Source organism: Botrytis fragariae (genome assembly GCF_013461495.1).
Source record: "Botrytis fragariae strain BVB16 chromosome Unknown tig00000006, whole genome shotgun sequence".
Taxonomy (NCBI): domain Eukaryota; kingdom Fungi; phylum Ascomycota; class Leotiomycetes; order Helotiales; family Sclerotiniaceae; genus Botrytis; species Botrytis fragariae.
The window spans coordinates 1,608,871-1,636,809 of record NW_023500988.1 but is presented as its reverse complement, the minus strand read 5'-3'; the positions used below and the strand labels follow the sequence as shown (position 1 = coordinate 1,636,809).

The 27,939-nt window shown below is 43.6% G+C and overlaps 11 protein-coding genes across 11 annotated transcripts; 6 read left to right on the top strand and 5 right to left on the bottom strand.

The window, feature by feature from the left end:
- Positions 1 to 263: 263 nt before the first annotated feature.
- On the bottom strand, positions 264 to 1,233 carry Bfra_001687 (putative oxidoreductase - protein; the record flags this gene model as incomplete). Its single annotated transcript, XM_037332112.1, has 2 exons — positions 264 to 1,145; positions 1,201 to 1,233. 2 exons carry the CDS (start codon positions 1,231 to 1,233, stop codon positions 264 to 266), a joined length of 915 nt encoding a protein of 304 aa, XP_037196266.1.
- Positions 1,234 to 2,226: 993 nt separating this feature from the next.
- On the top strand, positions 2,227 to 4,680 carry Bfra_001686 (putative transcription factor c2h2 cys6 protein; the record flags this gene model as incomplete). Its single annotated transcript, XM_037332111.1, has 1 exon — positions 2,227 to 4,680. The coding sequence occupies one exon, from the start codon at positions 2,227 to 2,229 to the stop codon at positions 4,678 to 4,680; it is 2,454 nt and encodes an 817-aa protein (XP_037196265.1).
- An 893-nt stretch (positions 4,681 to 5,573) lies between these two features.
- Positions 5,574 to 7,360, top strand: Bfra_001685ia (putative flavin-binding monooxygenase-like protein; the record flags this gene model as incomplete). Its single annotated transcript, XM_037332109.1, has 2 exons — positions 5,574 to 5,616; positions 5,676 to 7,360. The coding sequence occupies 2 exons, from the start codon at positions 5,574 to 5,576 to the stop codon at positions 7,358 to 7,360; spliced, it is 1,728 nt and encodes a 575-aa protein (XP_037196263.1).
- A 314-nt stretch (positions 7,361 to 7,674) lies between these two features.
- Bfra_001685ib (uncharacterized protein) lies at positions 7,675 to 8,595 on the top strand (the record flags this gene model as incomplete). Its single annotated transcript, XM_037332110.1, has 3 exons — positions 7,675 to 7,930; positions 7,996 to 8,389; positions 8,442 to 8,595. 3 exons carry the CDS (start codon positions 7,675 to 7,677, stop codon positions 8,593 to 8,595), a joined length of 804 nt encoding a protein of 267 aa, XP_037196264.1.
- Positions 8,596 to 8,940: 345 nt separating this feature from the next.
- Positions 8,941 to 11,251, bottom strand: Bfra_001684 (putative type i phosphodiesterase nucleotide pyrophosphatase protein; the record flags this gene model as incomplete). Its single annotated transcript, XM_037332108.1, has 2 exons — positions 8,941 to 9,368; positions 9,418 to 11,251. 2 exons carry the CDS (start codon positions 11,249 to 11,251, stop codon positions 8,941 to 8,943), a joined length of 2,262 nt encoding a protein of 753 aa, XP_037196262.1.
- Positions 11,252 to 11,518: 267 nt separating this feature from the next.
- Positions 11,519 to 11,807, bottom strand: Bfra_001683 (uncharacterized protein; the record flags this gene model as incomplete). The annotated part of the gene is made up of 2 exons (XM_037332107.1): positions 11,519 to 11,666; positions 11,755 to 11,807. The coding sequence occupies 2 exons, from the start codon at positions 11,805 to 11,807 to the stop codon at positions 11,519 to 11,521; spliced, it is 201 nt and encodes a 66-aa protein (XP_037196261.1).
- A 557-nt stretch (positions 11,808 to 12,364) lies between these two features.
- Bfra_001682 (putative amino acid permease protein) lies at positions 12,365 to 14,282 on the bottom strand (the record flags this gene model as incomplete). The annotated part of the gene is made up of 4 exons (XM_037332106.1): positions 12,365 to 12,511; positions 12,573 to 12,646; positions 12,710 to 13,869; positions 13,921 to 14,282. 4 exons carry the CDS (start codon positions 14,280 to 14,282, stop codon positions 12,365 to 12,367), a joined length of 1,743 nt encoding a protein of 580 aa, XP_037196260.1.
- A 3,548-nt stretch (positions 14,283 to 17,830) lies between these two features.
- Bfra_001681 (putative cytidine and deoxycytidylate deaminase zinc-binding domain protein) lies at positions 17,831 to 18,355 on the bottom strand (the record flags this gene model as incomplete). The annotated part of the gene is made up of 1 exon (XM_037332105.1): positions 17,831 to 18,355. The coding sequence occupies one exon, from the start codon at positions 18,353 to 18,355 to the stop codon at positions 17,831 to 17,833; it is 525 nt and encodes a 174-aa protein (XP_037196259.1).
- Positions 18,356 to 18,954: 599 nt separating this feature from the next.
- Positions 18,955 to 22,170, top strand: Bfra_001680 (putative wd repeat domain-containing protein; the record flags this gene model as incomplete). The annotated part of the gene is made up of 4 exons (XM_037332104.1): positions 18,955 to 19,084; positions 19,210 to 19,334; positions 19,423 to 19,598; positions 19,728 to 22,170. The coding sequence occupies 4 exons, from the start codon at positions 18,955 to 18,957 to the stop codon at positions 22,168 to 22,170; spliced, it is 2,874 nt and encodes a 957-aa protein (XP_037196258.1).
- A 1,864-nt stretch (positions 22,171 to 24,034) lies between these two features.
- Bfra_001679 (putative quercetin -dioxygenase protein) lies at positions 24,035 to 25,212 on the top strand (the record flags this gene model as incomplete). The annotated part of the gene is made up of 2 exons (XM_037332103.1): positions 24,035 to 24,495; positions 24,558 to 25,212. The coding sequence occupies 2 exons, from the start codon at positions 24,035 to 24,037 to the stop codon at positions 25,210 to 25,212; spliced, it is 1,116 nt and encodes a 371-aa protein (XP_037196257.1).
- A 1,064-nt stretch (positions 25,213 to 26,276) lies between these two features.
- On the top strand, positions 26,277 to 26,969 carry Bfra_001678 (putative ephrin type-a receptor 8-like protein; the record flags this gene model as incomplete). The annotated part of the gene is made up of 1 exon (XM_037332102.1): positions 26,277 to 26,969. One exon carries the CDS (start codon positions 26,277 to 26,279, stop codon positions 26,967 to 26,969), a length of 693 nt encoding a protein of 230 aa, XP_037196256.1.
- Between the last annotated feature and the right edge of the window lie 970 nt (positions 26,970 to 27,939).

Sequence of the window (27,939 nt, the reverse complement as noted above, 5' to 3'; positions counted from 1 at the left end):
CCTTTTACATTCTGGAATTTTAGATTGTTTATCATCAAATTCCGATACTATTGACAGATCCATTCTCCTCATCCTCCTCATTCTCCTTAGCTTCACATCTTCACATCTTCACACCTTCACATCTTCAACATAGATAATATTTTCGGCAATGCGTAATAAAGATTCAAAACTTGTGAACAGGAATGAGAAACACTACATCGTTCATAATTTGTCCATAAAATTGTTGCACATTGCAATCTAATATTCTCTCAGGACATTGCCCATTACTTGACATACTTCTTCACAATAGCTTCCAACTCAGCGTCGGTCTTTTCCTTCAAACCCAACAATTCATTATCCGTCCTTTCCCATCTCGATGGATATCCCTCTCCAAAAACCCCAACAAGAATATATCCGATCATAACCTCCATGGTAATTTCCCCCTTTGCAAGTTTCTCGTTTGAAGACTTGAAAATATCAGCCGTCTTCACCGGAACGGCTTCCCATCTCTTCTCTGGGGCAACCTTCTTCGCAATCGACAAAAGATGATTCTGAGATGTTTGCAAATCTTGAATATACACGGCTCGGTTTTTCGTCTCTTCAAATTTGGAGAGAACAGCCACGACGGCTTGAGCTACGGTTTCGAGAGTGGTGGTACTGAATATCTTATCACCTCCATCGTAAATAGATGGTTTTCCTGATGTTACATCGAAGATAAAATTGTACTCAAGTCCCCAATCGAGAAATGGGCCGTTGCGAATACATGTGTATGTAAAGCTTGGATTTTTGGCAGCAACGGCTTCGAGATGAGAAGTGGTGGCTACTTTGTATCCAAAGACTGGAAGGGCTTTAGTCGAGGGGTCGGAAAGGTTAGAACCGAATTCTGAAGGGATGAAACGGGTTACGCCTGCCGCGACGGCGGCGTCGATTAGGAGTTTTTGACCGAGGAGACCTTCGGTTCCGACGCTGGAGACTATGGCGTCGATTTTTTGTGATTGGAGGGCAGTTGTGAGAGAGGGAATGGAGTCAAAGTCTACGGGAAGAACAGTCACGCTTGAGGGGTAGTTGTGGGTTGAGGTGGATGTGGAGCGAGTGAGGACTGTGATGTTGAATTTGTTGGATTGGACGAGGGCTTCAAGAATGGGCTTGCCAAGGGCACCAGCTGCCTTTATTTGAGTTAGATCATGCCGTGATAGGTTTAGAGAAGATTGGTTCACTTACACCAGTGATAGCTACGTTCTTGATGACACTCATGATGAAGATGATTTTGGTATATAGAATGGTTGATTCTTGAAAATTTTGAAAATATTGAATGATTGAGGACTTTGATAGAATGAATAGATGGATATTTGAATGATGAGTTTTTTCCTTCAAGTACTTCGTCGTTTATATATAAGATGTTCGCGGAATTCCACTCACATCTTCAAGGGGAGAGAAACAAGCGATGTGGGGGAGCCGAAGTGTAAAGAATCCCTCACGATCGCTTGATCATCAAGGCTTGAAAAGGAACCTAAGACAAAGTTAAATGTATTTCATTGCATTTCCTTTTTGAGGTGTTATTCATCGGATTATCCCTCTTTTTCTTGAGCGGATGAATCCTTTCCATGGCATTCAGTGTTCCATTTCAAACCGGCGGCTAGATGGTCTTTCAGACTTGGATATTTACCACCAACATCTTGTTCTGTAGACGCTGGAAATCAAAGTCAACAGGTACAAAATCTTGGCCAAAGCTTGCGTATAATTTTCAAAACTCCAATTAGTTTTTGATCTCAAAATCTACATTTTTGATTCATTATTTATCATGAAACATGCACCAGGACCTCATTCCTTGTGTAGATAAAATGCTTAGTGATATAGGATGAAGGTCCCGGGCGGCTTGGGCTTTAGAGTTTTAGCTTTTTCGGAGGATAAGTAATTTTCGGCCGCCCTCCTCTTACACCTATGGAAACAGAAGAATAGCACAACACGAGACGATGGAAATCAAACTCTGGGCATTTAAACTTCACCAAGTTTCGATTACGACCTCCCTTTCCCTGATAGCAAAAACTCGAAACTTGATTATCACGTGACAACTTCTCATCTCGGCCGCCCACCTCACGGACCTATCAACACACGCGATGGATTACAAACCTTCACATAAACTACAACAGTTTTTTGAATGTTAAATACGAATCAAGATATGGACGAGTGCTGTAGGTGATACCTTAGTTAGATTCTGGCTAGCCATTTATTTCGTCATTCGCGTTAATGGATAGCCAAGAAACACCACCTAGATGGACATGCCAGTCCCGAGGTTGTACGAAATCGTTTCAACGGAAGGAGCATTTGACTCGGCATCAAAAATCACATTCCAATTTGTCTCCTGCACATATTTGTAGAATATGTCATAAAGAGTTTTCTCGTAGTGATGGACTGCAGAGACATCTTGGACGTCACGGGCAACAATTCAAAAAACCTACTGGTCGAAGCAGGAGGGCATGCGCGGCTTGTCATTCCAGTAAAATCAAATGCGATGGAAATGATCCATGTTCCAGATGTGAAAAGAAGAAGATTCCCTGCCAATATGGGTTGCGGCAAGAACTATCTGCTATAGCCAGCAGGCAAGATGAAACCCCCAAAGATGATTTGAACGATCGGGAGGGTTCGGAATTTTCAATATTCGAAGATGTACGAGGGGATCGAATGTCTGTTAAAAGTCCACAGTCTGGTCAGACACCCAATCCGGATGAGACCTTTGTTACGAATCAAGCATCCAATGTGGCTCAAGCATTCAACTCCGATCAATCTTCCCGCTCAAATCAAACATTCAACTCTATTCCAACACACAGCCCTTTACAAGACGTACATGATTCGTCAGTAAGCCGGAATGTGCTTAACAATTCAGTTACGGCTGAAGATTCTCCCTCGCTGAATCTGGGGCGTACGCCTTATGGGCTTGTCGATTGGTCAAACGTCAGGATCCAACAAGATGTTCCTCAAATTCGAGAAGCACACCAAAATACCCTTGTTCCCATAACTAAGCTTGAATACCTATGTTCACTTGCCAAAGAAACTGTCGAGAAATATCGTTCTCTATACTTTGCCAACTTCCACGATCGTTGGCCCATAATACATTCTCCAACTTATGAGGACGATGAAGAGGCACCTGAGCTTCTATACCCATCTATATTGATGATTGGAGGCTGGATTGACGGGGCTCCAAGCTCGAGAGATTGGGCTTTGAAAGTCTACCATAGTTTGGTAGAACATGTTATCCCACGTCTATGCCAGCTGATGGATATAGATACAATGGCACAGCCTCTGCCAATCGTTTTATATCAGTGCACGTTGTTGAATATTGTTTTTGCATCATACTGTGGGAAGCGTGAGGTTTTGAAAAAAGGACTGATTTTACGCAACCTGTTAGTTGCCTCTATATACGAAGTTGGAATCTTAACACCTGGGACTATCTATCCAGATGATAAGCCCGGGTATTTTCTACCATTACGTTCAGTTAGAGAGCAACAAAGAAAGAGGATTGCAGTTGATCTCTTCAAGATTGACACATATTTCAGTGCCATAACCGTGCGGCCAGTTTTACTCAAGCCAGAAGAACTACACTTCAGTATTCCATACACTATCGCACTTTGGAATGCTGGAGGACTTCCTAATTGGGAGGCTCGTCAACCGGATGAACCGAAATTTAGAAGCTATCGTTCAATCAATGTGATGTTTGAAGAAGTAGCTCTTGGAGGAATTGAGTTTCCAGAAAATGAGTCTATGTTGGAGGATATTCAGATTTGTCTTTGGGCTATGCAGTCAGAAATATTGCAGCTTTCAAAGCAGAGTCGGCCCGAGAGACAGAATGAAATAAGTTTAAATATTCAAAAACAATCACTAAAACGCCAACTGGAAGCTCTAAAGCGCGGGTTCTCAAATCTTTCCGCGAAAATATCGTGCCCCGATACATTTGACCAGGTAGAACAGTCTCCAGTGCGTTACTACTATGGACTTGAAGACCACGATAAGCCCGGATGGCAAGATATAGTTTGCCGACGCATTCATAGCTTCATCTTCGACACTTCTATCCTTCATCATCTGATGAATCTACAACTATTTACCGAGACTCAGACTATGAGGATGCTCGCCAAAGATCTAGCACTTTCTGATAAAGTCCGAGGAGTCTTCGGAGATATATATTCTCAACCCCATACCAAACGTGTTGCAGTAGCACGTGCATGGACACAAGAGCCTAGCTCTCGGCGAGCCTTATGGCATGCCACTGAAATTCTTCTGAGCCACAGTGCACTCAACCGAACCCCCTCTCTCGCCAACTTCATCCCCGACCCAATTTCCTACATTGCTTTAGCATCTGCAGCATTAGTCATTTGGACTCATTGCATGTACGGACAAGAAACATGCAACGCTTTGTCATGTACATCGATGCTCCCTCATGAAGTGAGTATGTCTATCGAATTGACAAAGCTAAGCGAAGTGATGAATGGCTTCTCGTATGATGAAAAGGGAAAGGAGGTTTGGATTGAAGGGGGTGCGTATTTTAGAGCTTCAATTGAGAATATCCAATTGTGTAGTTGTAATGTTGGGATTTTAATGGGCAGGTTCAGGGCTTATATACCGTGTGATTGGGAGATTGTGGATGAAATTGCACCAAACATCTTCGGGAAGCTTGATGGTACAGAAGCTACTGGAGTCACTTCATGAAGCTTTACGCATCCAGAATTTCAAGCCTATCAATTCGCTTCGTACAAGACACTTTCAACATATAATATCTTATCCACGGTCAGCGTTCCCGACAACCTCAAATTGCAAATCAGGAGCGACTTTTGATATCCCAGACAATTTCAGTCGTTCAAATAAATTCAAATTGTCAATCGGATCATCGTTGGACTGGGTTAATCTCCGAATTGGATCTGGGTGTACAGCATTATGTCACCAAACATCGTACACATGTAATATTCGTAGATATATTGCGATTCAGATTTTGTATCGCAACATGTATATTGCTCAACTCGAGGGTTATGGCGTCCTGATATCGGGCAATGGTAGATATGGCTTGGATGCATTGCGAATTGAAACATATATTTTCGACAAGAAAATATACCAAGTGAAACAATGTAACCTCCAGATCATGGGCTTCCCGAAACAGCCATCAGTGCGTTTTACGATATATAGATATATCCGAAAAAGGCAGGTTGTGCAACGGACCGGGGGGCTTGTGCTTTTGTAGCAAACGTAACGCGTGCGACCCTGCATATAAATTTCGACCCAAAATCTCACTCGTCCACCTTTTTATGTTCGAATATCCACAAAGTCAAACTGATATTCTGGTGTAATCCGGTTGGTTAGGCATCATTTTTGTATGGATGAAAAGTCTTGTCATGAGATTTGTACGTGAGCACTCCACTGTTAATTCGTTGGAGCCTTGGAGCCATGGATTAACAACAAATCATAGGATCTTACCAAAAATCCCTGCGATAAGCTTGTAGCACCGAAGTCAATCGAAAAAAGAGATAAAATATAGATATACGAAGGCCTTCCTTGTGACAATATTTTCTCTTGTTAACTATATCAGCCACTCATCATAGGAGTTAAAGATGTCACAAGACGGTAAAATTGATCTTGTAGTAGTCGGAGCAGGTAACTTAACCTTCAGAAAGAGATGAGAGATGTCAATGTGCTGACTTTCAATGCGACAGGTTGGTTTGGTCTCGCTGGTGCAAAAACCTACCTCCAAGTCCACCCTAATGCAAGTGTTGTTGTCTTGGCTGATAATGCAACGATTGGGGGTGTATGGGCCAATGATAGATTATATCCTGGGCTGAAAACGAACAATATGTTAGGAGCGCTAGAGTATAGCGAGTTTCCTTTAACTACAGAGAAATATGGCGTTAAACCTGGAGAATATATTCCTGGGTCAGTAATCCATCAATATCTCGAAGATTTTGCGAAAGAATACAATGTCTATGATAAGATTAGATTCGAGAGTAAAGCAATCTCAGCTGAGCATCAAGATGAAGGTGGCTGGATTGTCACGATTGGTTCAAGCAGTGTTCCGGCAACTTTTGAGGAATATAAGATATCCACATCGAAACTTATTGTTGCGACAGGACTGACTTCACTGCCATTCATTCCTCCACTTCCTGGGATTGAGGGCTTCACACCACCTGTATTTCATACGAAAGAATTTCCGAATCACTTGGATACTTTTGAGACAGCGAAAAGCGTATGTGTTTTTGGAGGCGCAAAATCCTCTTTTGATATAGCCTACGCGTATGCGTCGAAGGGGATCCATGTAGACTGGATTATTAGAGAGTCAGGGCATGGCCCAGGATGGATGGCTGAGTCGTACGCCACGCCTCTCAAGATCTGGATCGAAATGATGGTCAATACGAGAATTTTGACTTGGTTCAGTCCTTGTATATATGGTGACTATGATGGCTATGGAACGGTCCGTTCCTGGTTGCACGGTACAGCGGCTGGTCGCTGGTTTGTCGATAAGTATTGGGCAAATTCAGAAAACGAGATTAAGACGGTAAATGGGTATGATAAGCACCCAGAGACTGCGAAGCTTAAGCCTTGGTCGAATTCTTTCTACGTTGGAACGATGCTTTCGATTTTGAATCATGATACGGATATCTTCGAACTTGTTCGCAAAGGTGCAATCTCTGTGCACATTGGAGATATTGTAAACCTAAGTGCGAACACAGTGAGCCTTTCAAACGGCGAAAAAATACAGACCGACGCTTTCGCATGTGCTACCGGATGGAAACATGTACCGCCACTGGAATTTCTCCCTAGAGGAATAGATTTAGGACTTCCGCACGCCCCAGGATCTGAGGAACCAACTGATTTGATAGAAAGAGCCGATAAAGAAATTCTCTCCAAGTTTCCCAAATTGAAGGATGAGCCACTTGCAGTTAAGAGAGTAAAGCCAATGGAAGGAGCCCCCGAAGGAAGGCTCGAGCCTTTTAGACTATTTCGTTTCATGGTCCCTCCAAAATTCGTCGAGTCTAGGGATATCATTTTTCTGGGTTGTATGACGTCGGTCTCTACAGCATTCCTGGCTCAATTTCAAGCACTTTGGGCTACTGCATTTTTCAACAACAAAGTCTCCATTCCTTCCGACATGGAATATCAAACCGTTCTACACAGCAGATTTGGAAAGTGGAGATATCCTTCAGGCTTTGGTGCTAGACATCCTGATACTGTTTTTGACGGGTTGCCATATTATGACATGTTGCTCCACGACATGGGGTTGAGAAGTCACAGAAAGTCAAGTTGGTTTTGGGAAATTTTTGAACCATATAGCGCGAAGGATTATATTGGGGTGGTAGATGAACTGAAGCAGAAAATAACAGTTGAGAAAGTAAATGGTAATTAGAGCTAGACGAGAATTTATACACCATACGAGCCTACCAATGAATGAGAATTGGCTTACAAATGATGCGGGGTATTGAGCCACAATGATATCAGGCTGCCATCTTTATCAGACTCACTACAAACAGAAGCTGAAAATGCTTGCGTCAGCAAATTATATATCCATCATTTCAACATCCCTTGTTTCTCAAGATTATTCTTACATCATTTCATCTATATCTATTCGCATAGTCAGATTTCCAACATCAACTTTCAACTTCACCACGTAGCACTCATTTATATATATAAAAAACCACCTCAACACTCACCACAATCGGAATGGTTTTCATCCCTGGCGATAACAAAGTTCAAATCCCCGAACTAGCCGACACAGAGGGCCCGCCCGCCTATACCCCCTACGATACCCCCGCCCCATCCACAATTTCAGGCTCCAGCTACCCACCAGATTTCTCCTCCCTCCCTCCTACTCCGTCCTCCTCTAATCCCTCAACATCTCCTCCACTCAATATCCCCATCTCCAACGCCGTATCCTCATCCCGCTCAGTATCCCTATCTGGCCCCTTAAAATTCTCGAGTCAGTATCTGGTTCCTCATCCGTGACATTATATCACCACGTGACGGTTTGCGGCCCCATCAAAGCGAGCGCTAAAATTGTTCTCTACGATCATGTCACTGTACACGACCATGTGAGATCGAGTTCGTCTATTTCGTTAGATGGAGGAGAGGGGAAAGGGGGAGTTGTGATTATGGGAACTGTGAAGAGTAGTTCGAGTATAGAGATGAGAGGAGATGTATATGTGCAGGGAGACGTGAAGAGTAGCTCTAAGGTGTTACTAGAGGGAATAGGAGGATTGGTGAGGGTTGGCGGGAAGGTGGATACGAGCGGACAAGTTACTATCAGGGGAGCAGTAGAGGTGGGAAATGTGGAGAGTAGTGGCAAAATTATTGTTGAGTCGTTAGAAAAGCAGAGGATTGTCTTGGGAGATCTACAATCGAGAGGTGGAATGGAGATTGAAGGGGATGTGGAAATTCGGTGAGTCAATGACCTGAGTATATCATAACGTATAGACTGACTTTGATTCTAGCAACGAGCTGAAAGCTAGCGGTAATGTGAAGATTAACGGAAAGCTGCATGTTCATGGAAACTTTACGGTCCATGGTAACGTCAAAGTTCAGGCTGGTTCAGAACTCATTGTGAATGGCAGGAGAACTATACATGGGAAAATGGAGAATGCTTAAAATCGAAGTACTGCTTCTCCAACTTAATGCCACACTTCTGCTAACAGGTCTTTTAAGAGGCAAATAAATGCACCTCCTGAGTTTAGCGTCCAGTAATGCAAGCGAATTCCTCTAGCTGTTAGCACTTCAGAAAGCCCCGACTAGCAAATCAACTACTTGGCTAGCTTTGGAATCAAATCATAGTCATGAAAGTCATTATTTCTCAAAAAATCTATTGTACATTGAAATTCCCGCATATGGTATCTAATTTAGACGCCTTGTTAAACCCCAACCCAGACATTTCGTGTTTACTACCAAAACTCCTAGTATATCGCATATTAGCGAAAATAGCGGTAAATTCTATCCCTAGGCCTGAGTTCCGTTGGTCCCATTCTTATGGGTTAAATCAGAAATCCAGCCTTTAAAGTCATCTAGTTCTCCCTTGAACCATGCCCACCAATTTTTCTCATCATCTGTCTTACTACTCTCGTCTCCTACTACTGGCCTATCCACATTGGGATCTTCCAAGTCTTCTGGTGTATCTACACCCACCATTTGTGGAGGGACTACATTGGGATCTGCTGCAGAGCTAGCTTCAATTGGTGATATGGATAGAGTTGCGTTTGTTTGAGGCTCCAGCTTTGAAGGACTTGGCTCAGGATCAGCAGGTTCGGGAGGAGATGTATCAGACGAGTGAAGCCCAACAGGCTTGAGTGGAAGACGTAATGTGCCGTTATTGGGGTTAGGTGTAAGTCCCAGAGAGTCACAAACTATATTATACACTTCGATATTTTCTGAGCTATGTTAGTTAAGCTTAGCTGGGAAAGATCGCTGTGAACTTACGAAAAGGGTCAACACGACTATTCGGCTCATGTGGGAAAGCAGGGCCTCTAGCGATAAAAATAGCTCTCATGAGCGGATGCTCATGGTCGTAGCCATGCAGTCCTCGAGGGTGATAGGCAATTCCTTTTGCTTTTCCTTCAACTACATCAAATTCGTCCTTCATGACAATCGCCCAACCAGTCTTTGGAACAATCCATAAAGGTGCAATTCGCTCATTTTTGGAGAAATGATAACGTTCGGGCATATTGACATCTCGTAGATAAACCTCAAAATTGGGATTGATAGCGGCTTCTGCAGCCAAAGTATCGTAAAGACCTTGAAGGTGTGAGAGATCTTTTGGTCGAAGTCCATATAAAGGCCAACCATCAGTGTGTTCAATTAGACTGGTATCAATAATATCTTCTAGTTGAATAAGGCGGTTTGTGTCTGTAGTAGCCATTCCATGATCTGAAACAATGACAACGTTAACAATGTTTGTTAAATTTCTTGCCTCAAGTCCTTGGAACAATTGATCAAGCATAGTGTCAACCTCTGTTATAGTAACCCTGATTTCAGTGCTATTTGGCCCGTAAAGATGACCATGCTGATCAACATTGGGTACGTATGCTGCAATTAATTGAGGTCTCATATCAGCCAAAGCTGCTTGACTATCTTCCCGGCCAGGCTTATCCAAAAGCTCAAGTACTCGGCTGACCTTGTTGGAAAGCAGTTCTTGTCCGTTGTATTTATCCAAGTATGCAGGCTCCACATCCATGATATTTGCTTCACTTCCTGGCCACATGTGAATGGCAGTTCTGATTCCTTGATTTTCAGCAGTGACCCATAGAGGCTCGCCGCCCCACCATTTCTTGTGCATCGCTTCAGATTTGGTGTAGTAGAATTCTTCTTGTAATTTCTCGTCCCAAAATGTATTTCCCACAACACCATGTGATTCTGGGTAGAGACCAGTAACCAATGTATAATGGTTTGGAAAGGTGACGGAAGGGAAACTTGGATTCATATAGACAGGCGAAATTCCCTCTTCGACGAAAGTATTCAACCTAGGTGTGATGCCCCGTTTCAAGAAATCCGCTCGAAATCCATCTAAGCTTATTAAGATCGTTGTTGGCGCGAATAAAGCTGTGCCATTGCTTAGGAAAATTTGATGTTCTTTCGTGAACCGTGCTTTCTTCGACAGCCTCCATGCCACTAACAAAAGAGCCGTGAATCCCAATGCTATCAGAAGATATATAGCACACCAAGCCCATTTCGCAGTTTTTCGTTGTGCCGCCTGGTCCCGTACGTTTAGCAAGCCACGTCTGTCGGCATCGTCGCTCTCATCAGTTTCGCTGCTTGACCCTGTCGCACTACCTTCTTTCATGCGCCCCCCTTCCATCTCGAACATCAACTCTCCGTCTTCGCCATGACTTGCATCTTCCATTAATTTCTCCCTCTTCTTCTGCCGTCTATTTCTCCTTTGGCGTCGTTTTTCTTCCACTTCGGTTTCATCGTCTTGATTTGAGGAACCTTCATTGCCAGCTCCAGGTAAGAGAACATGGCTCTTACTCCATAGACCTCTAAGTCCTGAGCTTATTCCTTCCAATGCGCTTCCTCTTCTCCCGCGCTTCAAATTCCTTTCTAAGAGCTCGTCCCTTTCTTCTTCTTCTTCTAATACACCTCGATCATATTTCCTAATATCTGCGGACGTACGCGCCCCCCGAATTATTTTGTCATCATCACTGTCTTCGTCTTGATTACTGTGCTCTGAATGTATTGACGGCGCATCGTCGTCGTAATTCGAAGGAGATAATAGGGAAGCGTTTCCAGCGGCAGATTTCGGAACGTTGGATGACATCGTGCCTAGAATTTGCTACTCATACAGAACTATGATTGCATGCCTTTCATTTCATAATTCGTTGAGAACACACTGCAAAAGGCTACAGAGGGTGGAAACGGTTCAATGGTTTTAGGGGTTCGAGAGCTTCGAATTGACAAGGAGAGCCTGGCGATGGCCATTGTTCAACTGAGGCCTGAGAATTAAGGCACATTGGTGACATCTCTCTCGGATTTCTGTCTTGTGCTGCCTTGAGTTACCTTGATTATTACATGAAAGCTTTCTACCTCAACGCTTATGGGAATGAGTAATTGAGATGATGTCAGTCGACTGTGGAGTGTGGGATGTGGGGGAGATAGTGTGAGTATCCTGGTGCTTGGAAACGATGAGGGAGGGGCAGGTGGAAGAAGTAGTATATCCTCCAAGTCTGGCAGAACTGCAGAATATCTATCATCGGATTCCTCAAATATTGGGATCTACAATATCTGCTCTAAGTGGGGGTTTCTACATACAATACGCTCTACTCAGGTTGCTCAACATTATCTTCATTCTCGTCACTTCCTCTTCGTATTCCCATCCTTTTCATGTTGCCCTATCATTTTTGAATTATTCCCATGTTTCTTCTGAGACCAAGTGGTAAAATTTATACTTTCTATTGGTAACAGTGTGATGATAAGCTGTGTCATTTCTGCGCGAATTCATGGGCAATTTGAGGGGGTTCTACCATGATGAGGGATTTTATATCCAGTTTGCATAGCAAAAATCGCGCAAGCTTTGCTTACGGATCGCCGATGTAGGTGACTGTCGTTTCTTTCAGAGTGGGAGAAGGAGAGTATATCTTCCTTCTCAATCCATGCCTTCCATCTGAATGCCACATTGTTCAAATCTCCAGAAAGTTCTCCCTCGATAAGATTCTTTTATACTTTACACCTTCAAACCCAGCCTACAAAGACCAACTGACATGGAACCAGTCTCCTGTATGGTATTTGGAATTGGTGTCTTTGTTACTATGATTGTTTTGCAATTAATGCAAGAGAAAAACAATTAATTATTGGTTAAGATATCAATGTACATTCACTATTCCTAGTGTTTCAACAGATCTTAATACTGATATGCTTCCAGACCCAGGAGCTTTCACTGGGTTACCGCAGAAGTCTCAAGAGCTCGATCCCCTCCCGACTCGGCTTTCTTTTCGAAGGGATTTGGCTTGATCTTTCCATCATCTGAACTATCTTCGACGCCTTCCATAATTTCTTCCGGGTCTCTACCCATCATATGATGCTAGGATTACCAGTGTTAGCCTTCGTGGCTGGAATGTTAGTGTGGGATGTATGTAACTTACCTCGACATTGATTACAGGTCCTTTGAACCATTTATGTGCTGACACGAACCACCAGATCATTACTATACTCATCGCTGAATCTATTATTAGCCGCCGAAGATGGATATAAAAGAACCCCAATAATAAAGAGTACTCACGTCCGAAATACACAACCACGGTCCAGTTCATCAAAGAGGCAATCAGATCATTGCCTCTATATGCTGGAAAGCAAAGAATTGGCATCATAACAAGGATAAAAGAAGAGGCAGCCATTCCAATCGGCTTGCTGAATTTGCCAAGATGCCATGGTCCACGTCGAAATCTATCCCCAACGAAGAATACGCGAATAAAGATAGGGATGGTGAAGGCAACATAGGCTGCGATGGCACCAACGGAGAAGATGGCGCCAATGGCTACGCTTCCGCCAAAGATCAACAACAGGAGAAGGCAACCTATGACAGTATTGAACCACACGGCATTGACTGGAGTGTAAGTAGACTTATTAATTCTCTTGATCCACCAAGAACATGGAAAACAATCGTCTCGGGCATAGGCGAAAGTTACTCGAGAAGCGGCCACCATACATCCTTGACCCATAAAAAATCCGCACATAATAGTGAGGGCAAGTATAGCGAGCGCGATCTTCTGTGGCATCACTTGAACGAGATACGATGCCCATGGTTGTCCAAGTGGGGAATCAACGACCTCGGTAATATCGATGACAGTGTAAGCAACAACAAGTTGCAAAGCCCATCCCATAAGACCTCCAATTCCACTGGTCAGAACGATGGCGCGTGGGGCCGCGACACTGGCATTACTGCACTCCTCCGAGAGATGGAACGGGGCATCGTATCCCGACATCGTCCAAATAATGGCGATAAACGACATGAGGACTGCGACTCCATCTGGCCAATCGGTACCATTCTGGATAGACCAGACCTCCTTTGAAGGAAAGAATTTTGGCGTTGTGGCAGTTCCGGTGACCGATGCTGGAATCATTATGATTACCACCAACAAAGCTATCATATTCAACGTCGATCCAAACGAATTGAACTTCGCAATCCATAATGTTGGCATACTCGATATAACTCCATGGATGATCATGATAAAGACGGTCAATAAGAACGTCTGGTAATTTGTTGGCTCGTACTCGGGATGAGTGATTGATGCGGCAGCTAGAATCATGGCAGCGAGCGCATAGTCCACACTGGGTGCTCCTGTGATCTGGACCATCCAATTCGACCACCCAGTTATCCAAGCGGCAAATGGACCCCATCCTGGAGGAGCGAGTACTGCTGCAGCATAATATAATCCACCACTCGAAAATATTTAGCGCTTGCATTTTTGAACAATATCGAAGAACACTCACCTAGTCGGCATACTCGAACACAACTCTGCCATTCCCATAGCAACACATTGGATGAAGAACCAACTTACCAACCACCCCCAAACCATTCCTCCAGTACCTGCATAACCCATTCCATAATATAAGGTACTCGCGAAACTGGGCAGCAATCCAAGAACAGCAAAAGAAACACAAAAAGTTGTCCATAAGGAGAATTCTCGCTTGAACTCTTGTTTATAACCCAAAGCCGTCAGTGCAGCTTCATCCGCACTCAAGCCTTCAAGATTTGGGCTATCTCCAGCCGGCAACGCCGTCGTGACAGAAGGACGACGTATCAAGTCATTGTGAGCCGATGCATTGCTCTTCGACTGTGTCAAAGTAGCCATCTTCATTCAATATGAGGATGATTGTTGTAGGTTTGGAGAAGATATAGCGGACATGGCATATCTATGTAGTACACGGAGGTTTATCAATTTCCCGCAAGGCATGACAGAATTCCATTTGAAGCACGTTTGCTCGCAGGGCGGAAGGGGTCGTACAACAGCTATCAGATCTTATACTTGATCAGGAAGGTTTAGCCTGAACCCCTGCTATCAAGAGGTGGCTTCGGGAATCGGGTGAACTTCTTTTGATGGCTTCGTTTTCAATGTCTTTATCTTGATATAAATTCTACTTTATCTTTTTTTTTTTCTTTTTTGCTTTTTTCTTCTACTGTGGTAGTTAGCTTTTCGGTCATTTCATATATGTATACACAAGTACATCGTGTATTTCTTAGGACCTTCTTGAATTTATCTGAAATGATTATCAACTCAGAACAACAAAACATAAGTCATGTGAAGAAACATCATGTATTGTAACAATACCAGGCCAATGGTAAAACTGCCCGCATCTACTAGATATGAAAAGATACACCAGAAATTGCTTATCTTTTATCTTGCACCAATTAATCTTCCTTGCCATCCTTATCGCGCACCATGAAGTATGCAACATCGAGGTTTAGTTCCGGCACGATACTTTGAAGAGCTCTTATCCTATCTTCAATGCGGAATCAAACATGAATATCTTTTCCCGTGCGTTTTTATATACCCTTGCCAAGATATGGTGACATTAACTCATTATTACAAGTTATTGTATCACTTCTAACCATAATGCTTCTAAACCACCTGTTGGGGAACCTCCATATTTGTTACACAGAGTATATAAATAAACCTCGCTCCCGAAGCCAGGCCCAGTTTCAATATCATGGCCAATGCTAACTCCACTGCCCACGAAAATGTGGGGAAAGATAACCACCCTCACTTTACGTAACCCTTCCCTATCAAATATCGATATCGAGCCGTTAAATTGACCAACGTTTATCCTCCTCGAGCCCTCGTCCTTTCAGATACACTTATGCCAAAATGAAACAGAACGTCAGCCTTGGACCCTTGCACACGAAGATGATAAAAGTGTAATTTGTGGAGATCCGTTGGTATTCGTAACGGTCTGGCCGATATTATCCCTGCCTTCTTTCTAACTGATATCGATATTTTGATGACTTGGTAATGTGCGACATGAGACTGCTAGTTGAGTAAGAATATAAAGAACAAAGTTGAGGATGTTGTTGCAAATCTATATTCTTTCTAATTGTATTTGAACATGGAAAAAATGTATCTATTTCGTCTCCAACAAGAAAACCATTTGCTAAGAGTTCAAGACTACGCTCACTCCCACTACTCCAATTTGTGATCACATATCTCTCTCCCTTCCTCAATCAACAACGAAAAGTTAGAACACCTTCATGCTCCTCCGTCAACCCCCCGCCTCTTCCCATCATCATCTTTTTTGACTGTCGCGAAGCAACAAATCTTACCTCTTCTACTTTCCCCCAAGCCACAACTCTCAACTCCAACGTGACATTCCCCAAAACTAGAACTAGAACGATATCGTAATTGTGCTGAACTCATTGATACACATCCCATTTGTCAATTTGTTTGTATGTCGCACCAAAAATGCCCTTACTCCTCTTTCCTCGTATAATTGGTAAGTATGATGGGATTAGTTGCGAAGCTTGGGCCCAATACTCAAGAATATTTGGGGTGTCATATCGAACTTGCATTGTCGGCGTTATATTGAAATAAGTTGTAGTAGGAAGCGACAGAAAGTTTGAGCGCTTGAGTCCTTGTATCAATTCGTGGATATCTGGCATAAAAAAGTAAGTCAATTTTTAGATCTCTTCTCATTGTCTTAGCTTGTCGAGATTGAACAGACTAGATAGATACACACATAATAGATGTACAGAAGATAGATACCAAATCAACTTCACCCCCTTCAATCAAATCACCAGTAAGGGATCTGGTGTTTTCACCTGAAAAGTTTGAATGTGCTCCTTTGATTGGCTGGCTTTTGACAGAAAAGACTTGTTGCATATCTTAATTCTTATCATGTTTAAGTTTGCCTTGCTCTCTCGTAATGAAATTGAAAATGGAACCGAAACTGAAAACTAGATATGCAACAAAAGTCTCTTTGTATGTTTTTATCACGTGTTGCTAGGTAGAGGTTTGGGATGTTGGGTGAGAGGGTGGGAAACAAGATTAGGTTGACTCAAGTGGAAACATGCAAGGTAAATGAAGAAGGAGGATGAAAACATCCTGATCTTCCCTCAGTACAATCACCTCTACTAGTGGCAACTACAACCATCTCCGTAGACAATACACTAGCTTGCAAAAAGTACAAACCAGAAGGGATGCCAAGGTCAATAGAACACCCCGAGCAGCTCAAGAATAGCAACATATTGCATAGGTGCATAGAAAGTATGGCCAAAAACGAATTTGACAGTTGTCCCAATGAGATTGTGGAAACGAGTCCAATGTTTGGGGTGCCTGATTGAGGAATCCAATAATAAATTCTTGGTGCTCAGAGAACCCAAAAGCTTTCTGGCAAATCGAGTTGTCGATACCAACACCCTTTATATAGGAAGAATCCGTTCATGCATTGAGAAATTCATATACCCCAAAACAAATCCTCGATCTCCACAAAAAATTCACTTCACTTCCGCTCCATCAAAATAACAAAAGCTTAAGAGCGCGACGCTCTTTAACCCCAATGAGCCATTATCGCATATGTTATACTTTCTATAATTCATATACCCGACAATGTCACTGTCTGATCGAAGCCCTCACAATGCTGAGTAAAAAGGCGGACAACATTCTCGAGAACACTAAATTCTACTGCTGCGCCATTGAGGCGTGTGATGCTTATATGTTTGAGGAGGCTTTGAGCTTAAATAGCAACGTGAAGAGAGAACAGAATAGGCTAACTACTCATATCTAGTGTGATGGAAAACGTCCACGAGATATTCGTCGCTGGCGAGCCAACCCTGAAAACGACTTGCGCTCTTGGTTACGACGAGACCAATAAAAAAGCAACTCTTACTTCAATATGGGTTTCGAACAGTGCTCTTAGCAGATGATATCACAAACTTGCCCGCCTTTAGGGTTATTGAGTATCGATTCAAACTAAGTGCAAGTACTAAAGCCACGGCATGTTGCCATCTTCTCAAACATCGTGTATCTAGAAACCAGTACTAAAACACTGACACACAATCCAAGGTAAAGGCCCTCTGAAAGCCCAACGTGGATAGCAGTACGCACCTTTTTCGGGGCGACTTTATGTGTCCTTTCTGGAAGTATCACTTTGGATATAAGACTTGCATGATCCTCGTGAAACTTGCAAATACATTGCTTGACCTTGAAGAAGTTGGAGGAGATTGACCATCTGGAATATAAATTAGGTGTGGTATTATTGATGGGTTAATGCACCTGAGCTCGTGGGAAGCAAATCACTCCATTTAAACCATCACGTTCGTCCAATTCACGGGTAACCTCGGGGTGTACGATATCCGACTCGGAAAAACTGGTGTGCTATCTTCATATCAAACGTAGAATGTGACTGTTCATCCATCAGATACCGGAATATGCCCTGCTGTAGCAACCTTCAATATTTCTTCCTCTAGTCCCTCAACCAACAATACCTCAACGCCCGCTTCTTCCAATCTTCTCCTCCCTTCGTTTTCGCCCACGAACTTCTCTGGCTCTTTCACACCGACCACTACCTTACGAATCCCTTTTCCACCTTCACCCAACTTCAGAATTCTGTCTAGACAACTCACGTTCCCGCTCAATCTCTTTGCACATGGTTCCATTGTAGTATATAATATCGTATTTTCCGGCAGAATTTCCGCAAGTCGTTCTTCAGGTATATTGTGAGCTTGAGAGAGCTTTATGAAGCAACATTGTTCTGCGTGTGTATTGCCAGGACACTCCAATGTGTAGCCTGTTGAGATAATAGTATTTGTTGAAGCATTGAGAAGTACTGCGCCAACACAGAAATTGGTAGATTTGGGTGGAGATAGTCGGGCAAGGTCGAGGGCTTGACGGAGGTAGGTAAGATGATCTGCGGTTTTCCTTTCTGTTTCCATTATCAACTGATGTTTTCAAACGTTATACCTTTTTGGATTGAGAGGTATCCATAATGTCTCGACGTCTGTTCTCGAATTCTGCCATTCTAGATCGACACCGCTTTCTTAGGCATCTCAATTATTAGCCTCGTTACTTAAAAAAAAAGAACGACGTTGAACCCTGAAACCCCAAGGTCTCAAGCGCCCAGATGAGTTTGCTTTAAAACCACTGTGATCGTTGGGCCATCTATGATTACGTCAAGAAAGCGAATAATAAGGCCAGAAGCCAATAGGATTTCTTTGGTACCTTTTGTCTACATCCCCAATGATCCCTTGACGACTTTCTGTAGTCATTCATTATTTTAGATGCAATTCAAATCAATTCAAAATGTCCATAAAATCATAAGGTTTTCACCCCAAACACTCATTGTGTGCTCGTGCCCGAACATCTGTTTCCATCGCGACAAGCTTAACTTTTTGGATAAACCCCCGGAAGAGAGTGGAATCACAATAATCGGGCAAACAAGAAGGAAGTGACCACGCACACAAATCTGCATCGCCTTATCTAATCGACTTACACAAGATTTCAAAATCACTGGATTCATGGACTTGGAGGCACAATGTCTGACGCAGAATTGCCGAGTATCAAAGTGACAGATGAACATTTGAAGGGCAGCAAGGAGCAACAACAAGTTGTTGGATCACCAACGACCGAAGGAGGGAGACCACGCTCTGCAACTTCATCCGAAGGTATGACGACCATTTCACATGTTATGAGCTTCATGCTCGTTTATAGACTACTTTGATGGGGCTTTCCCAATTTTGAGGGGTTTATTGCTTCTCAAATGTAACGTGCTGATATGTTTTATTTCCAGACAATGGGCATTCCACAACTCCAAGGAAGTCTGCGATAAAACTCATTCGAAATGGGGTGGCCAAAGAGAACGGAAGTGACACAGCATCTGCACGAACCTCTACTGCTATTGACCCTCTATCACATGTATGCGACCCCGGATATTCTCATTTGATCACTCTCTACAAATAACCACATTAGCTTGAAAGGCACACGTTTGCTGACGGACATGTAGCACATTCTGAAGCGTACGAATACCGAGAATACAATACCCCAAAAACTTCGAAATGCTTCTGTCTCAGGAAGCGTTCTTCCAGAGGTCCCAGAGCCAGGGAGTCCTGGCACAGGTTCTCCTGGTAGGCAACCGACCCCGGAGATTCGCAGCGACAGTAACCTGACAAAAGACAAGAAGTAAGTCAATATTTGGCACGATCGGATGTGTAGGGATCTACTTGCGATTGTGCTCATTATGCCCTCGTGGCTACTTGTATTGGCGAGAGTTGGCTCTGGATTGTCTATATGAAAGCTAATCAATTTCAGGAAAGGAGTCTCATTTTTGAATCGTTTTAATATACTAGGGGGGAAGAAAAATGAAGAACCAGAGATAGATGATGATGAATCAGAACTGGGCGATCCACGCACTGAGGGCATGAATGCCCATGTCTTTTCCTCTTCGATAGGAGCAAACGGCTATATTCCGAGACACAAGGAGCCCCCACGATATATCAAAGTTCGAGCTCATCACAAGAAGACTACGGAGTTTAATCGCATGTTTCTTGCCCAGGAATTGAGCGGCACGAAAAATCCGTCCAAGAATGAGAATGTACAAAACCCGACAAATTCGGAACATCCTAACAAGTTGTCGAAACCACCAAGGTCAAGCGGTGCAGTCTGGGCAGCTGAGTTTAGTAAAGATGGAAAATATTTCGCCGCGGCAGGGAAGGATCGAGTGGTTCGAATTTGGGCAGTGATATCGACCGCAGAGGAGCGGCGAGCGCATGAATTTGATGAGGATGGTGAAAAATTGAGCGCACCTGTTTTCAAATCCAAGCCGGTACAGGAATTTGAAGGCCATACTCTGGATGTTCTGGATCTTAGTTGGAGCAAAAACAATTTCCTGCTATCTTCTTCAATGGACAAGACCGTTAGATTGTGGCATATAAGCAGACCGGAGTGTTTGTGCACTTTTAACCACAAGGACTTTGTTACATCGATAGCCTTTCACCCCCGAGACGATCGCTTCTTCTTGGCTGGGTCACTAGATTCAATTCTTCGGCTTTGGAGTATTCCCGACAAAAGTGTTGCCTTTTGGAATCAACTGCCAGGTCTTATAACGGCGGTAGCTTTCAGTCCAGATGGTAAGACCGCTATAGCTGGTGTTCTCAGTGGGATCTGCTTGTTCTACGAGACCGAAGGCTTAAAGTACCACACTCAAATCCATGTCCGATCATCAAGGGGGAAGAACGCAAAGGGAAGCAAAATCACTGGTATTCGCACGATTGTTTATCCTCCTAATGACCCGGAAGGCGAAACAAAGGTTTTGATTACTTCAAATGATTCTCGAGTTCGTATGTACAACCTTCGAGACAAAGCTTTAGAGATGAAGTTCAGAAGTCACGAAAATGCCTACAGTCAAATCACTGCCCAATTCAGTGATGATGCAAAGTATGTTATATGTGGTAGTGAAGATCACAAAGCTTACATCTGGTCTCTTGGAGTAACGGATAATGAGAGCAAGGACAAAAGACCATGCGAATTCTTTGAGGCTCATTCTGAGGTTGTCACAGCAGCTGTGATGGCCCCGATGAAGTCTAGAATACTTCTCAGTGGTTCCGGAGATCCCCTCTACGATTTATGCAACCCGCCACCTGTGACTCTACTTAGTAGAGAAGAATCGATTCTTCCCTCGACATCTCGTGCAGCCAGTGAAGTAGGGAATCTCGATTCTGCTGCTATTTCTGTTGAAGATATTCCAGAACCTCACATCAAAAAGCCCGAACAGTCTTCTGCATACCTTGCTAGGTCCAATCACAACGATGGCAATATCATTGTAACCGCGGATTACCTTGGTCGCATAAAGGTCTTTCGACAAGATTGCGCTTATCAGAAAAGACGTAATGACCAATGGGAAACTTCATCTCAATTTTCCAAAAAGATGCTCGCTCGAAGCAGCAGCATTATGACACGTCAAAGTGGTGGTTCCCAGTCTCGCCGAACCTCGATCTCTCAGAGTTCCATTTCAGGGCCAGTTACGCAAAGTGACAATCACATCCTCGACTGGCGCAAGTCAATTTCTAACGATAGACCTAAGACCTCCAGTTCTCACACCAAACCTCCCCCCTTTAGCAATCGCAGTGACCGTAGCATATCACCTGGTAAATTCACTCGCGCTCCTTACTCGCCATCTTCCCCGGCAAACCTTGCAAGCGCAACTCGTCAACTGCAATATGGTATTGTTGTGCCTTCAACTACAACAACTATAAGTGGCGGTCATCGGCCACCTTCCATTGCTACAAGTAGCCCCCCTCAATCAATCTTCAAAACTCAATCGCACCAGGCTCTCCCAAGTCAACCGCCCACTCCGTCCTTCACACTCAACCCTGCATCACCTCCTCCAAACGGAGATAGCAACTCTAGTATCTATAAAATAGACCCTACAGGAAGATCCTACCAATTTTGGAACCCAGCAAATTGGAAAAACAACTCAAATGCGGACCAAAATGGTAACAAGTTTGGTCCAGAGCTTCTTCGACCAGGCACTTCATCTCGTGGAAACAGCATCAACTCTGGATTAAGCAGTGATGCAAATTCTGATCTGACAGATGAGGATCAAGAGGTAGAAGGAGAAGTCAGTGATGGCAGTGATCAGATGCTCGCATGTAAGAAATGTGGAGGGAAGGACTTCAGGGCTAAGAAGGTTGGGGTGGGTGTGAGCAGAGCTCAAAAGTTGGTGTGTACAAAGTGTGGGACAGTTGGCGGATGACGGAAGAATCGAGTTTTGGATATTGCAAGTTTTTGAACAAGAGAAGAGGGCAGCAATCACATAAGGAAGAGAAAAGGAAACGGATATAGAACATTGGAAGTGAGAAGATGCCCGCAGGCGTTGGATTAAGAACTGGTTGGGTTCATTGGGTTGTAAAGCGAGCAATTGGCTGTAAAGCATTTTGAGCATAGCATAGCATTTGGTGTTGGATACGGTATTTGGATACCTTTGGTATATCTTTAGTCAGCGTAGATCAGGTAGAAAGTGCAAACATGAATATATTTCATTCTGATCATCTAGATTCCTTTCTTGTACACTCATCTTTACCTACTTCCAACACAAGTTCACTTTTTCGAGAGCTTAGCTTATCTAATCGGATAAAAGTACAAACCCGAAGGCCGTAAAAACAGAAGGCCGGGCCGATTATTGGCCAGAGTTCATCCCTTGTCCGTCCACCATCAGGTATGTCATCCCCTCTCGTCTTTATAGGAACTTCTCCAGTTACTGTAGCTTTCGGATCTTGGATATATCCACTCGTCCACTACCGGGGCCCGATCTACTCCAGTTCTTGGAGTCTGGGTGGGACACTAATCGGACGGACTTTTGAAATGTTTAGGTTGTTTATCCGTCCACTTGGTTGTTGAAGAATTGTTGACGGATGGGATGATTGATTAAACTTGGTTTCAATTTGCTTCTTTGTTTCTATCCGAGCTGCATGCACTAACGAACTAATAACTTATGCAGGTACTGGAGGTACTGGAGGTACTGGAGGTACTGGAGGTACTGGTACGAAGATGTTTTCCCATTTCTAAGCTAACATGTCTGTCTCTGTTTCGTCGCCAATTGGATCATTCTGTCCAGACAAATTGTTTCTTGCTATCTCGAACGGTGAGACAAAGTTTATTCATCTACTCTACTCCGTACCTCCGTTCGATAACGTGCCTCGAGTCAAGCGTACAATTATTACTGGACGGATGTTTCAGTTCTCCGCCCGTCCACTACTGTGTTTCTTCATTTTCTCCATCCGATCTGCATGTGTAATTACGGCTACCACCCTTCCACCTCCAGCCTGACCAGACCAGAATGCTACTAACGTACGTACTACGGTTTGAATACCGAACGCCCACAAACCTTGAATTTAGATGTACCGGTACTGCTGCCGTCACGAAAAACCAGAGTGACCATTCATATCTTCACGGAGTGGCCATGTTAGTGCGAAAGTTTGTGTGGACTAGTTGGGTCGTGTTTGCAGGTCCGATATGCTTGTAATGGAAGGTAGTATTTAAGGACCGACCCTTTTCGTAATCTAATCGATCTGAGGTGGACGGATGGCGAGCATTGCTTTGAGGGGACGAATCTCATGCTTGCTAAGAAAATTGCACAGAAATTCAGTGACATAGGTGACCGATAACATGCTATACCTTCAAAATTAAATTCATACTCACATTCGGAAGGTGTGAATGGACAAACGCTACAAACACATAATGTTTCGAAACAACGAGAGAGCCATAGTAAGTTCAATCATCTCATCATTTGAGCGGACATTGCAATCACGTTATCACTACGGTATCTACAACCCTATATACATCATTCAATGCCCCGTTATGTACAAAGTGGACTATGTAGGGGTCAATCCCATCTGAGTCGTGCCAGTACCCTTGAAGATCCTTCCACTGCTTTTCTAGTATGTGCGCCGTTGCAGTTATTTGCATCGGCAATGTCTCTTAGATGGGTATATGAGGACCGAGTAATAGTGGAAGGGTGGATCTGGTTCTTTTTCCCATATATACATCATGCAAGTTCCTGAGAGATCTTCCTCTTTTTTCCTTCACCTCAATTCTACATTCTTTTCATCATCTTCATCATGCGCACCTCTACTTTGGCCTCTTCAGTTCTTACTGCTGGACTCGTGTCCGCTCGCATTACTGCCCGCGATAACAGTTCAGTCTGGGTAACAGAGGTGCCTAACTATGTCCGTCCCTACGCAATTGCCCATTATGATGCATCTGGCTGTGTGGTTGGAAGCCAACTCTATCGATTCCCAGTTACTGGACCATCGTCTGGAGGTGCTTTCTCCCTTCTCGCAACAAACGCACCACCTTCGACCGATTTAGGAGTTCTTCCTCACATTCATCAAAAGCATTATGAGAATTTCTTCAATCTCAAAGGTCGCTTCCAGCTTTGGACTGAAAAGGATGGTGATTCTGAGACAAGACTCTTGACACAAGGAGATTACGGAAGTGTACCAATCAACACAACCCATACTTTCCAAATTTTGGATCCCGACACTGAGATGGTCGGAATTATCTCACCTGGAGGATTTGAGTAGGTTACCCAGGCATAACAAGCTATAGTTGCAACTGGACAGGAGACTAACAATATTTTAGGGACTTGTTTTATGCCCTCGCCGATTCCAACTGGACCTTAGCCTCCTCGGAAACCCAACCTCCTTACGATCCTCTCCTCGTCGTCAATGGCAGTAGCTCTCCTCCCGCCTCAGTCATTAGCTCTCTTGAAAGTTTCGATGTCTATGCCGAGCTTGACTTCGTTCCTCGTACTGATGCGATTAACGGTACTGCTCCATTAAACAGTACCTGGCACACTGGAGCCAACGCTCTTGGCGCTCAAGGCTCTCCATACTACGTCGCCAAGGACTTTGGACCACAATACATTAACGATGCCGCTGGATACCAAATCATCCAACCATTCGTTACTCCAGTACAATCCGAGGACGCATTCTCTTTGTCGACCATTACCCTTGCCCGCAAGTTGTCCAACGTCACCATCCCAACATCATCATATACCGGCCATGCGGCTTTTGAGGTTCTTGAGGGTATGTTAACTGTTGAGATGGAAGGTGAGACATTATCGCTTATTCAAGGCGATGTTGTCTTCATTCCTGGAAACACAACATACAAGTACTACAGTACCGTCCACTTCTCCAAATTTTTGTTCATTGGTGCTGGAGCCGAAGCAATGGACACTCAGCTCATCGCTGCTGGTGCTTCATGGTCTTCCCCAGTTTGGCCTACGTATGCTTAGGTAATTCGTGATGGATCTCTCTAGCTAGCTAAGCTTAGGTAGCTATATAAAAAACAATTAATGATAAACAATACAAAACACTTGACACTTGGAAGTCATTCGTCCAAAAATTGCTTTTCAATGATTGAATTGTTCAGGAACATACATCTACTCAGCCTATTTTTTTTTTGCAAAAACGTTGCTATAAATCCTGAAGAGCCTCCCTCGTTCCCAAAACATCTCCCTACGGACCATTCTAGAATTATGCCCATCTTGGCCTTGATTTCACTTCACTAGGTAATTGATCTGCAAAACGATTGCTAAAAAGTACGGGGTATGAAAAGCCTCGTCCCAAGAATACCCTCTAACGAAATCTACCTCAGCCTCAACATCACTCACTACTCGGTCTTTACGGTGTATTCTGTAGAAAGGTTACATAAAAGCCTAAACTAATCTTGTGACTGACAGCAATGAAGATATTTATAGATGACACGCAACTTCCTGATCTTGGTGACAGCACATATTTCAAGGGGAAAACCTTGGATTAACCTCGGAATGTCACCGAACTTCGAAGTGAATCAAGGTCAACAAAATTTTGGTATCCAATTTCGCCCCATGACTGCCGAGCCACAGTGAAACGGGAGAAAATTGGTTAGTTACTGCGAATTTCAATTACCTAAGCGAGCCAAGCCACAGTATCCATGCAAGTACTAGTCTCTTTAAAGTTAGCATACCCCTTTTTCAACGTCATGTAAGTTTATGCACGGAATATCGGAGAGGAACTACCGCATGTTTCCAGGAAATTCGCATTTTCTTTTGCGGTTATACGAGATTTTGATCATCTCTTTCGCATGGGGATCCTATAGGTGACAATGCTTTACTAGGTAGGAAACAGAGTACCGACATGTATATAAGCTTCACCGCATATACTCTCCTTTCTTAATTTTCTCCTGTTCTACTAATCGCTAACGAATCATTCACGAATCGATATATTTGAACGTTTCTCCTTCTCGATATTCACTACATCTACCTATTATTCTCTCAACTCTTCGATCTTCGATAATATTAAAATCAATACCTTCATCATGCGTGTTCAAGTTCTCCCAGTTATCGCCCTCCTTTCCCTCGGTGCCTCGGCCCAAGATCTTGGTAGCATCGTCAACTCAATAACCTCAGATATCGGCGGAGCAGTTGACACAGCTACATCTGCCATTGGTGGAGCCGTTGATACTGTCACTTCTGGTGCTGGAGGCGTCTTCTCGACCGTCACCTCAGGAGCAGCTGGCGCTTTCTCAACGGTAACTTCAGGGGCTGGTGGTGTCGTTTCAACTATTACCTCAGGCGCCGGTGGTGTCGTTTCTACTGTTACATCAGGAGCTGCTGGCGCATTTAGCACCGCAACTTCCGGGGCCGCTGGAGCCTTCTCTACAGCTACCTCTGATGCTGTTGGCGCATTTTCCACAGCTACCTCTGCTGCCGCCTCCCGATACTCGAGCATCAAGAGTGAAGCTAGCAGCGAAATTTCTAGCTTGAGCTCCGTCGCCCAGACTGCCACCGACAGTGCCGTTAAGAGTTCGATCAGCGCGGCAATGAGCAGTATCAGCAGCGACGTCGCTAGCGCCAGTTCTGAAGTGAAGAGTGCCACTAGCAAAGCTAGCAGTGCTCTTAGTTCCGCCACTAACAGTGCCGCCAGCGCTACTTCTAGCTCAGGAGCTATGAGAACCCAAGTTCCAATGGCTGGAGGAGCTATTTTGGGTGCGGCTTTATACTTGTTGTAAATTGATGGCGGATATAATGAGCGAGAGGAATTGAATGTGTTATGTTCGGAAATGCTAAGGGTGTTTTGATACGGCGTTGATTAATTGTATAACATATATCTTTTCACGAATAAAAATACATATCTTTGGGGCTTCAACCCTTTTTATGAACTTTTTCCCCAATCGTTGATTGCAATCTATGATCTAAAACTCATGTTCTCAGACTTGCTTTTGAAGGGGCTGGGTCGAATTTCAAATTGCACAAGAATTATTCTGGAAGTCTGTATATCAAAGATAATCTTTCATACATGTTGAATAAAATTGATCAAAAGTAATTGCGTATTGCTGAAGTTGATTATCTATTGATCATTATATCGGATATCTTCGAATCTATCTCTAATTGAGATGATATTGATTATTGAGAATAGTGAGTTTTGAATGATTCTGATTAGCAAATTTGGTAATAAATGTCAAGCTTGCGTATATGCCAACTCGATACTGAGAACCGCCAAACCATGCCCCGGTTGCACAATGGAGTGTAAATAAATCATAATCCTACATAGTAAATCTTAAATGCTATGGGAAGATTCATGAAGCTTTATCGTTATGGGTCTCAATGCTCATGCTCTAGCTCTGGGATACATGTAAATTCAGATATCCGAGTCCATTCAGACATCCAAAACAATCCCGACGTTCAAATCAATATTGGGCACGTGCGTTGCATTGTTCTAGAACCTGATTGCTTTTTGGTATCTTTTGGTGAGCTCTTTTTTAGATCTAAGTGATTTTCCGGTGACCTACTCCGTACAACTCTTCCTCGGGTTCACGAAACCCCACAGTCCTGAGCCAGCTAGTTCGGCAAATTCCACTATCTCTATCAACTTCATAGACGGGGAGCATCCATAGACTTAGTGATGGTTACACAAGCCTTGACCTTCTACCACCATTCTTTAGTTGTGGTGTATTTGTAGTGATGATCCCGAAAGAGCAA